The 11,263-nt window shown below is 35.0% G+C and overlaps 2 protein-coding genes across 2 annotated transcripts; both read left to right on the forward strand.

Annotated features, from left to right (window-relative positions):
- The first annotated feature begins 1,641 nt into the window (after nt 1–1,641).
- LOC120146591 lies at nt 1,642–3,605 on the forward strand. Its single transcript, XM_039160135.1, has 4 exons — nt 1,642–1,878; nt 2,050–2,565; nt 2,650–2,875; nt 3,184–3,605. Exons 1-4 carry the CDS (start codon nt 1,642–1,644, stop codon nt 3,603–3,605), a joined length of 1,401 nt encoding a protein of 466 aa, XP_039016066.1.
- Nucleotides 3,606–6,647: 3,042 nt separating this feature from the next.
- On the forward strand, nt 6,648–9,639 carry LOC120150195. Its single transcript, XM_039162916.1, has 9 exons — nt 6,648–6,917; nt 7,012–7,094; nt 7,964–8,136; nt 8,255–8,348; nt 8,491–8,601; nt 8,705–8,794; nt 8,922–9,007; nt 9,136–9,200; nt 9,438–9,639. The coding sequence occupies exons 1-9, from the start codon at nt 6,740–6,742 to the stop codon at nt 9,545–9,547; spliced, it is 990 nt and encodes a 329-aa protein (XP_039018847.1). The 5' UTR covers nt 6,648–6,739; the 3' UTR covers nt 9,548–9,639.
- Nucleotides 9,640–11,263: the final 1,624 nt, after the last annotated feature.

The following is an 11,263-nucleotide window of genomic DNA, read 5'->3' on the forward strand; positions in this document are numbered from 1 at the left end:
AAGAAAAAGAAAAAGAGGAGGATCAAATATCATGGAGAACTAGGAAAAGACGACGTGAAAAGTACACTTTTTTGCTACTAAACTAAAATCTAGAGCAAAATCAATGTGCTAATTAGTGTATGCCTCTGCAAAGTAAAAAGCTACGATGATGTGCTTTGCAGGGAGGAATAGAATGGCACAAGGAGAATACATGTTCTTAGATTCAAGAAAGATAAGTTACCTCGGTACGACCAGGCATGAACAGCCTTCCAGCTAATAACTCGGCTAGAATGCAACCAGCACTCCAGAGATCCACACCAATGCCATAATCGGTGGCACCAATTCACATTCAGCTCACTTATGCCAAATTAAACCCATAACTCATTAAATCCATCACTACCCGGTTACAATCCCAAACCACATCTAATCCCAACCAAACAGTGACTCATTGCAGACCTATATGTCAACCAATAACTGAAATGCAAGTACAAAGGCCTGATTCACAATACTAAACGGTCCAAGGCCTACGTGAGATGAAGCCAACTTGGAACTAGGTTTTCTGAACTCACATTTGAGCCGTTGGACGTGCTTCGAATCCAACGGTTTGGATCGGAGGAATCCCTAATTTGAAATTATCAATTTCTATGATCATAGATCCCTGATTTGTGTGGATTGGTTTTTATTTCTTTACGCAGGTCTGCTACTAGTGGGTGCTTCTATTTGTCGAGGGGTTTTTCCAAATTGTCGGGCTGTTGATTTGGTTCCTTGTGGCACGGGGAGGGAACCCAATGTGGATTGTTATCGGGAGGTTAGTATTTTATTTATAGGTCTTTCTCCTAGATTGGGGTATAAATTTGTGAGTATTCAATTAAATCCAATATGGCGACCTATGGGGTTTTATAATTATAAGAAACAAAGATGTAAGCTTGGGTTCTACTAAAACTAGATTGAAGCCACAAAAGTTAAAGCTCAGACCAAGCTTAAGAGAAAAAGGGGTCGTCCGAGATTGCTTCCTAAGAAAGAGACACTAAGAATGGAATTGGAATGATATCAACCCTAAATCTATGGAATTTGGGGTGTTTTCTAGTTAAACGATCACCAAATTCACATTCAAAATGGTGAAACGCACTTAGTCAAAAATTTTGAGAGTTATTGACCTCTAGAGATGGTGACCGACTGTGGTTAGAATGACAGTCAATATGATTATCGAAATCTGAATATGTTCAAGTCGAGAATAGAAATAGAAAGAAAATAAGAGGAGGAAGATGAAAAAAGAATGAAAATGGGAGCAATTTTATTTTATTTTATCTTTTTTTAATGATTTAAAGGGTATCTATTTAATTCACATCATAACTGTGTTAGGAAGTTAATGGTAGAATCACTAAAAAAACAACTCAATGTATAAAGTGGAGTGAATTAATTAAAAAAATTAAAAATATAATAAACAAAATAAGAGAAAAAATAAAGTTCAATTACTATGCATATAATTTACTCTATAATGGCGCATGATAAAGTTTTTCTCTGGGTGCACGTTAGCAAGGCTAATGAAATCTAAAAACTCGATCGTGTCTCCGGCGTACAATCTTCCAGTCTTGGCGTTTTCTTTCAGTTTCCCTCAGCTCTGTTCGATTACTTGGTTTTTTCTTTTCTTGGTGTCCTTCGATGGATTGGAGAAAGCTTTTTGGATGCTCTGAAGGTCTCGATTTGGAATTCCATCCGCCTAGGGTTTGTGAAGGAATTACTTCTGTTCATCCGCCTCCTGAAGTTCTTGAAGCTGGGATTGAAGAGTGGAAGCTTTCACTCATTGGCCAATTCCTCGGTGCTGCCCCTAACTTTGCTGCAATGCAACGCATCGTTAATAATCTCTGGAGGAAGGCTCTTGATGGCAGTAAAGTCCAGGTAAGCTTTGCTGGGAATAATCTTTACGTTTTTTCATTTAAGTCAGAATCTATTAGGGATTGGATTCTTGAAAATGGCCCCTGACATATACTAAATAAGCCTCTAATCCTCAGACGATGGGAACCTAACTTGAATAGATTACAGTTTGATTTGTCCCGCATCCCCGTCTAGATTCACTTTTTCAACGTGCCCTTAGAACTCTTCTCTAGATCTAGTCTGAGTTACATAGCTAGTGCCATAGGCTCTCCCTTTACTATGGACTCTGTAACTGCTGCTAAAACTAACCTGGAATTCACGAAAGTCTATGTTGAGATTGGGGTTAAAGATATTATTCCCCAATACGTGGAAGTGGTCCTTAAAGATAGAAAAACTACTTATGTAGTTGTTGAGATACCCTGGCTTCCCTCTAACTGTAAAAATTATTGTGTATTTGGCCATAGTGATAAGAATTGTAATGTTCAGAAACTTAAAGCTCCTACTAAACAACAAGTCTGGAAAAAGAAAGAAACTATTCATCTTTCCCAAATTACTGAACCTGTTGTAGGAGGCATTGAATTATTGCAAGAGTCTGAGCCTTCTATTCCTATCTTAGAAGAAGACTCTTTTAAAGCTTCTACCGTCTTAGTATCTGAGCCTACTGTATCAAATATAGAGGTTTCGGTTGTCAATACGAATAATTCTGATGCTGTTAGTAATGCTTCTAAAAGTGAAAGCAACAAGTCATAATCTAAAATTGTTGCTGCTCCTTCTGTGAGTTTATCTTTATCTCAGCCTAAAAAAGAGATGGGTAGACCAGTCAAAAACAAATCTAAACTATCCCTATCTGTATCAAATAATATATTTGAGGTTCTAAGTGTTGAGGATGATTATTCAATAGTTCACGAAAGTAATCAAAGGAAAACTAGGCATGCTTCTTTAGGAGTTGCTAGAATTGTGAATGAATTGAAGATGAAAAAGAAAGATTCGTTAGTTAAAGCAAAAAATGTTGAGGTAGGAGGTAGTGTGAGTGCCCTTGATCACACCTCTCAATGATTTGTGCCTTCTGGAACATCAGAGGATTGAATTGTCCTAAAAAACAATCTTCTGTCATCAGAAGAGCTAATTTGAATAAAGTTGATATTCTCTATCTGCTTAAAACAAGAGTGAAAAATGCCAAACCTATGACTATTCTCAACAACAAATTTTATAATTGGGATGCATTTACCAATTATGATTTTACTCATAATGGCCGAATCTGGATCCTAAGTAGAAAAGAAATTCACCTCACCTTTTGTCATGCTTCTAAACAATGGTTATCCATTAAAGGTTTTCATTCTGGTTTTCCTTTTGTCATTACTACTGTATATGGTAGTAATTATGGTAGAGAAAGAAGGCTTCTTTGGCAGCAATTAAGGGATTTAGATAGGTACATTGGCCATTTACCTTGGGTCATAGGAGGTGATTTTAATATCATCCTGAACTCTAATGAATCTTCTGACTTTGATCTGTTGGGTCCTTCTTCTTCTTCTGATATGAGTGATTTCCAGGAAACTCTTTCTGACCTTGAACTTTTTAACCATCCATATGTTGGCCCATCTTTTACATGGAGTAATAAACAGAAGAATGCTTTCCTTGCAAGGAAACTTGATAGGGTCCTTGTTAATCAAACTTGGAGCAGTTCTTTCCATTCTTCCCATGTGGAGTTTCTGGCACCTGGCATTTCTGATTACTGCCTTGCTCTTCTTTGAACTCACAAAGAGATGGAAGCCAATAGGCCTAAGCCCTTTAAGTTTTTCAACTTTTGGACTCTTCACCCAAATTTCCTTGCTTTGGTTGAATAATCTTGGCTTTCACCTGTCACGAGCAGTCCAATGCAGATTCTCTTCTCCAAGCTTAAGCGTCTCAAATCTCATCTCAAAGCCCTCAATAATTCTTTCTTTAGTGAACTATCTTCTCGGGTTATTTCTAAAAGAGTTGAACTGGAACAACAACAACTTAAAACTCTTAAAAGAGAAGCTTGTTATGACTTAGAAATCCCTTTACATAAGGATCTTATTTTTTTGGAAGATGCTAAAGCTATGTTCTTGAAACAAAAGGCCAAAATTCAGTGGCTCAAAGAAGGGGATAAATGTTCTAATTTTTTTTTTCACTCAGCAGTTGCCCTAAAAAATAAAAGGGACACCATTAGGCTGTTGATTGATGACCAAGGAAACAAATTAGAATCTTTCGATGATATCTCATCTGAGATTATTAACTTCTTCTCTAATCTGCTTGGTTCTTCTGACCCAATGGTTAAAGGTATTGATCCAATCCTGCTAAGTGACCTGCTCCATACTACTATCCCTATTGATCTTGCTGCGGATCTTACCAAAAAAATTACCATGAATGAAATTAAAGATGGATTTTTCTCTCAAGGTAACGATAAAGCCCCTGGTCCTGATGGCTACACCCCTATCTTTTTTAAACATTCTTGGGCTATCATTGGTGAAGAGACCTCTGCTGCCATTAAACAATTTTTCCAGGAATCATTTATCCTTCCTGCTTTCAATGCTACTACAATAGCTTTGATTCCCAAGATTCCTAATCCAAGTAAGGTCAAAGATTTTAGACCAATATCTTGTTGTACTGTTGTTTATAAAGCAATTTCCAAAATTCTGGTCCATATACTCTCCAAAGTAATTCCAAATCTCATCACCCTCAATCAAACAACTTTTGTTAAGGGGCGATCCATTGTTGATAACACTATGCTGGCCCAGGAAATAGTGAGAGGGTATAACAGAAAACATTTATCTCCTCGTTCTTCTATTAATTGGGGATTTATTTCTACTGTTTTAAAGGCTATTGGTCTTCCTCCTATTTATATCTCTTGGATTGAAACTTGCTTCATGACTACTAGCTTTTCAGTTTCTTTAAATGGAAGTCTGATTGGGTGTAAGGCAAGGGGATCCTCTTTCCCCATACTTATTTCTCCTATCAATGAATGTTCTTTCAAATCTCTTGAACCTGGCAGCTTCAAAAGGTCTGTTTAGTTATCATCCCAAATGTAAGCGCATTGGCCTTACCCATCTCTCATTTGCTGATGATTTACTAATCTTCTGTAAGGGAACTATGGACTGTATCATTGGGGTTAAATCTGTTCTTGATACTTTTTATGAAATTTTTGGACTGAAATTAAATGTTTCGAAATGTGATCTGTTTTCTACTGGTATTCCTATCTCAACTCTTGAGGACATTAGTCTAATTACTGGATTCAAAATTGGCAGGCTGCCAATAAGGTATTTGGGTATTCCTCTGGTTACTAGGAAAATTACTGAAAATTATTGTTCTGCTCTTATTGATGCCATTAAATCTCGGTTACATCTTTGGTCTGGTAAGACTCTAAGTTATGCTGGAATATTAGAGCTTGTCTGAGCTGTTTTATATAGTATTACAAATTATTGGTGCATGCAACTTTTCCTCCCATTCTCTGTCTTGAAAAAAATAGATCAATTATGTTCTAGGTTCTTTTGGAAAGAGGCTGATAAACCAGCTGCTGGTGCAAGAGTGAGCTGGAAACAAATCTGCCGGCATAAAACAGAGGGTGGTCTGGGTCTCAAAGACTTGAAAATTTGGAATAAAGCTTGCATGATGAGCCTAATCAAGAATATCCTTGCTGGTGAAGGATCTCTGTGGGTCGCGTGGTTAAAGAGCTATATGTTCTGCTCCAACGATTTCTGGTCTATTCCTGTTAAATCTAATATGAGCTGGAGCTTAAAGTAAATTTTGAAGCTCAGGTCCGAAACTTCCTCTGCTATGCCTTTGGTTTCCAAGAAAGTTAAAGATTTATGGAATGATATTAGGGAGAAGAATCCTAAAATTCATTGGCATGCCCTGATCTGGTTTCCTCTTCTTATTCCCAAACACAGTCTCATTGCGTGGATGACTCTGCTTGATAGGCTCCCTACCAAAGAGAGGTTGCACCGTATGGGGATCACTAAAGACTGTACATGCTTATTTTGTGATGCTGGTATAGAAACCATGAATCATCTTTTTTTGGAATGTTCGATTGCTAAGACACTATGAACTTCTATCTTCTCCCTCAACGGTCTTCGATTTAGGCACTCTAATTGGGATCACCTAATCGAATGGACAGTAACTACCTGGAAGGGTAAATCACGTCTTACCTCCATCATGAAAATCTCTTCTGTTGCTTTGATTTACGTCATTTGGAAAGAAAGAAACATAAGGCTTTTTCAATCCCAAGCCACTATTGTTGAAGCCATGTTTAGGGAAATCAAAGAAATTGTTGGGTTCCAACTTAGGGGCAGGTTTATACATAGATTAAATAACGTTAACATTACTCTTTGTAACCAATGGGGTATAGTTTAATTTTGTTCTGATTGCCTTTTTAGGTGATCGTTGTAATTCTGAACATTGAATTTTTTTGTAGCAGTTCTTTGCTCTTTGGGTAATAAAAATCGAATTATCCAAAAAACAAACAAACTTATAAACGAGTCAATAAATGAACTTATTCATAAATATAACAAAAAATCATATTCTTTCGCTTATTAAAAATAAATATAAAAAATTTATTCAAATTTATTTATTTAATTTAGCAAACAAATACTATACCAACAATTCACCAACAATTCATTAATTGTTTGTTTATACTCTTATATCTACCAACGTCTCAAGAAATAAAAACCTAGAGAAACACATTATCCAACATACCACGTGTAATAAAATCATTGGTCTCAACGAAGAACAAAAGTCCTCTTTCTGCTACTGTTACTCGACATTTTCACTGTAGTCTTCGTTTCAAAAAGAAAACAAATTGATCAAAAATTGACACAGAGAAACACATAACTCGTTTTAATCTCTTTAATCTTTGTTTTTAAAGCAAATGGGAACCATTTCTTGCCTCATTAATTTCACGAATCTCTCGAGAAAGCCAATCTCATGCTCATCATCGGCCTCATCGCTATCCATTTTCAAAAACCCAATTCCAATCTTCCGAAGCTTCAACATCTCTTCTTCAATGGCCGCTGCTTCTCTTCAAGTCTCAGCTTCCTCCTCAACGGGTCTCTTTGATTTGTTTTTATTTCTTTTAAATAATGCTTTGGGATTTTTTGTAAATAATCTGTGGATTTTCTTTTTTTGTTTGAAATTAAGCAGGGAAAACAAGGGTGGGAGAAAATGATTTGCTAATTGTAGGACCAGGTGTTCTTGGTCGTTTGGTGGCTGAAAAATGGAGGGAGGTAAACCAATTATTTTATTGCTTGCTTTAGATTACTCATTGTTCTTTTCCCTTTCCTCTTTAGAAAATTCCAGCTTCGGTTTCATTCTATGCATTGGGCATAAAACATCATTCAATGTAGTTTTAGGGTTTGAAATTCAAATGGTTTTCTTGGATATTTATAAGAATTAGCTGATTGGTGGGTTTGGAAGTTTAGTATTAGTTGTCGAAGGAAGACAATATACATATGCATTAGGGCTGTAAATAAGCAGATCGCTTGATGGACTGTTGATTAATCATTTGTATAACAATCGCCTATATTCGTTTATTAAGCTAAATAAACGAGTACGAACATAATTTTATACACATTTAACAACAGAACGAATACAAACAAATATATGTCTGGATTATATATTTTCACGAATAAGCTCGTTTATCGGTTTGTTTATGAACTCTTTTATTGGTTTATTTATAAGCTTATCTTATTTACTCGGTTTTCTTTTTCATTTTATTTTATTTTTTTACTTTTAAATATTGTTGAAGATAGAAAATAAATTAAATATAAGGTGAACTTTTGATTTTAAACATAGAAGCCTAAGAAACTTAAGGATTAGTGGTGTAATTTAGTTTTCTTTCGCTTGCAAATTAAAACAGAAAAAACTATTGGTTGGCGAACGTTAAATGAACATGTTTGTGAATTTTAAACGAATAAACATGAACAACATCAAAAATAAATAAACGAACATGAACACGATACTAAAAATTTAAACGAACATGAATATCTTCAAAAACAAACAAATGAACACGAACACAGTTTTATTCTTTCGAATTCTGTTGATTTACACCCCTAGTGATATGCATACGCATATACAACATAATTTGTGGAAGCAGGAACATCCAGGATGTCAAATTCACGGGCAGACTGTGACAGCGGATCACCACGAAGAATTACTCTCACTGGGGATTAATCCACTTTTGAAAGAGACTATAACTGATCAAAAGTTCCCCTATGTGATTTTCTGTGCTCCTCCTTCGAAAACCCCGGATTACCCTGGTGATATCAGGTATCCAAGCATTTTCACGGCGTCTCTGTTGTTTTCTATTTGTGATTCGTCAATCACCCCTAGTAACCAGTCATCGACGTTGTATGATAGTTATCGATTTTGGCTTTGAATCGATCAGATTGGCTGCTTTAAGCTGGAATGGCGAAGGTTCGTTCGTATTCACATCAAGCTCTCTACTGTACGATTGCAATGACAATGGACCATGTGATGAGGTATTTAGAACTAACATAACACGTTTTGCTAGTAACACTTTCTTCTTGTCGATTTGTTTCTTGACATCGGTACGTATTAATATCCATCATCGCCGTCTGTTTTCTCAATTGTACGGTCACTGAGATCGAATAACCTTGTCAGGACACACCAAACGTGCCGATTGGGAGAATCCCTAGGACAGATAACCTTCTCAAGGCTGAAAAAGTGGTGCTGGACTTTGATGGTTGTGTCATTAGGTTGGCTGGACTATATATATCCTGTTTATCGGAATTCGATTATCGGATTAATATGTTTATATGTTTCTTGGACTTGATGTTACCAACGTTACATTCATGATCCCCTTAACCTTTCACACAAGATAGATAGAGGTGCACATTTCTATTGGTTGCGTAAGGGGACCGTTGATGCTCGTCCCGATCACATCTTGAATCTTATACACTATGAGGTTTTTCAACTTCTTTATTATGCTATCACGAAGCATTGCAAGTAGAGATGATTTCTCTTTTGAGATGAAGAATTCATTTAGGCAACTTGAATGGTGTTGATATCGATTTGTATGCTCCGTGTCGTAGGATGCGGCTTCCCTCTCTGTCGCTGTTCTGAAGACGAAACTTCGGGGTCGGATTTTCTTGGGGTGTGACAATCATCCTTTGTCCAGGTAATCTTCTTTTATGTTAAAGGACAGATGACAACTGGTGTTGATAAATTTCTTCCAATACTATTCATTGTCAAAATTGTTTGTTTTTCTGACCTGTTGAGTTCCTAACACTGTTACTTTCTCTGTAGGCAAGAAGTAATGGATTTGGTCGATATAAGCGGCAAATTTGACAAAAAGTTCGAAGGATTTACAGGTGGTTTCTTTGTTTGCACTTTTGGTACAGAAGTATAACATTGATTATGGATGAACCCTAGAATATTATTGGCTAAGGGTATGGGGTTTTGATTATTCAGATACACGAAGAACTCGCGTGAAACAGATTGAACCTACTTAGTCACTCGGACTTGGTCATCTAAATCCAAGTGATTAAGTAGTCTTAGTTATTTGATATGTGAAACCTGCATTAGCTGATGCATGTTGTATGTTGCAGGAACTAGTGATCCACTGGGAAAAATGTTGAACAACTCGAAAACTCGTAAGGAATTAGGATGGGAGCCAAAATATCCCAGCTTTGCCCACTTCGTCGGTGTTTCAGAGTAACTCGTACATTCTCTTCTTTGCCAAGATTAGGATCAGGATTAGGGTTGAGTATTTGATTTACTCGAGTAAAAAAAATTCATATTATTCAAGTTGACGAGTCATATTTTATGAATAAAATTTTATTTGAAATTTTTCGAGTTGAGTTTATAAAATTTAAATCAAGTCAAGTTGTTCGAGTTTCTATGCAAATTTAATTATAATTATTTATAATATTGTAGTACAAATTGATTCTAGTTTGTCGACTTTCTCTAATCACATAAGATATACAAATATATTTCATATTATTTTTCACATTGTAATGTTATTTAAATAACTCAGATACAATCTAAAATTATAAAATATATTTATAATATTATTTTTCGAAGAGTTTATTTTGAGGATAAAGTATTGATTAGAGTATAAAGTAGTTAATGAATTAATGTGAGGAAAGAATTTGTAAATAAAAAATACAATCAAAAGACTAAATTAAATAAAATATTATATCTTAATTCTTTATATCAGATTTAGTAGTACAATTTGTATTTATATATATAAGTTTAAAATTTGAGATAATGATAGAAGCTGAAGAATGTGATTACATGCATAATTATATTATTTCTCATTATCTCTTAAGATTTAAATAATATAATTGAGGGTTTTTAATTATGGTCAATTTAAACTTATAAATTATAATTATTATTCAAATACGTCATAACTATATAATAAAGTAGAGTTGCATTTAAGTCTAATTACCGTATGACTTTTTTGATGCAAATAAAAGTTAGTTTATTTTTAAAAAAAATCAAAACTACAATGAAAGACTTACGATTATAAGTGTTAGCTAAACGCATAATTAGTACTCATTTTCTATAACCATGACATAATAGACTAGTCACTTGAGATCATACAGAGAAAATGTTAAAATCTCATCAAAAAACTCGAACAAAGATCGATACGAACAAACTTGACTAGATTAGCAAATGAACAAAAACATGAGATGAAACTATTTGAAGACTACCGACAATCGCAAATCAGAGTTGACCGTCGTGAGGCAACTATCTCCGAACGCAAATGCATATTCAAATATAATTTAATGATCCAAAGCAGGAAAGATCAGTAGGATAATAAATAAGCGTCGTCTTGATCAATCGAGACAACGTCAAATCCAACCTTAAGAAAATTAAACGAAAAGAACGACCAAAAAATTAGTGACGGATCTAGAAATTTGAAAATAGGGGTCCAACATTTTAGTTTTTTTTTATAAAAATAAAGGGTATACAATTTTTTTTTATTTTTTTTCTTAACACATTAAACTAAATCTAACAATTTTTCCAAAATAATGAGATGCACTTGATCCCTATAGGGACTTAGTGCATCTGTCCCTTCAAACAATCGATAAAAAATAAAAGAAAACGTGTCAAAACAACGTATTATAAAAATAGAGAAATACATATTATAAAACATAGTTATTAAAAGCTAAAATATAATCAAAGATAAACAAACAATCTTAAAACTAGTGTCGTGGCCTATTACCGAAGATGAAAAATGAGGGAGTGAACGGTGCCAAAATATTTAATTACCATACGACTTTCTAATCGTGCTATAAATGTACATCTCTTTATCGGCGTTTTCCCCAAAAAATCACCAGTGACCGGTATATATACCGATCTAACACCGATCAAACTATATTTTCTGATCTAACACCCTTTGCAGTAAGGCGCACCCCCTGTAGTATGA

Source organism: Hibiscus syriacus, unplaced genomic scaffold (genome assembly GCF_006381635.1).
Source record: "Hibiscus syriacus cultivar Baekdansim isolate YM2019G1 unplaced genomic scaffold, ASM638163v2 tig00000218_pilon, whole genome shotgun sequence".
NCBI classification, from domain to species: Eukaryota; Viridiplantae; Streptophyta; class Magnoliopsida; order Malvales; family Malvaceae; genus Hibiscus; species Hibiscus syriacus.

Coding starts and splice junctions, on each gene's coding strand:
- LOC120146591 (XM_039160135.1), top strand. CDS start 1,642: ATGGATTGGAGAAAGCTTTTTGGATGCTCTGAAGGTCTCGATTTGGAA. Junction 1,879..2,049: donor TTGATGGCAGTAAAGTCCAG/GTAAGCTTTGCT, acceptor ATCCCCGTCTAG/ATTCACTTTTTCAACGTGCC. Junction 2,566..2,649: donor ATACGAATAATTCTGATGCT/GTTAGTAATGCT, acceptor TCTTTATCTCAG/CCTAAAAAAGAGATGGGTAG.
- LOC120150195 (XM_039162916.1), top strand. CDS start 6,740: ATGGGAACCATTTCTTGCCTCATTAATTTCACGAATCTCTCGAGAAAG. Junction 7,095..7,963: donor TGGCTGAAAAATGGAGGGAG/GTAAACCAATTA, acceptor TTGTGGAAGCAG/GAACATCCAGGATGTCAAAT. Junction 8,795..8,921: donor TGAATCTTATACACTATGAG/GTTTTTCAACTT, acceptor TCCGTGTCGTAG/GATGCGGCTTCCCTCTCTGT.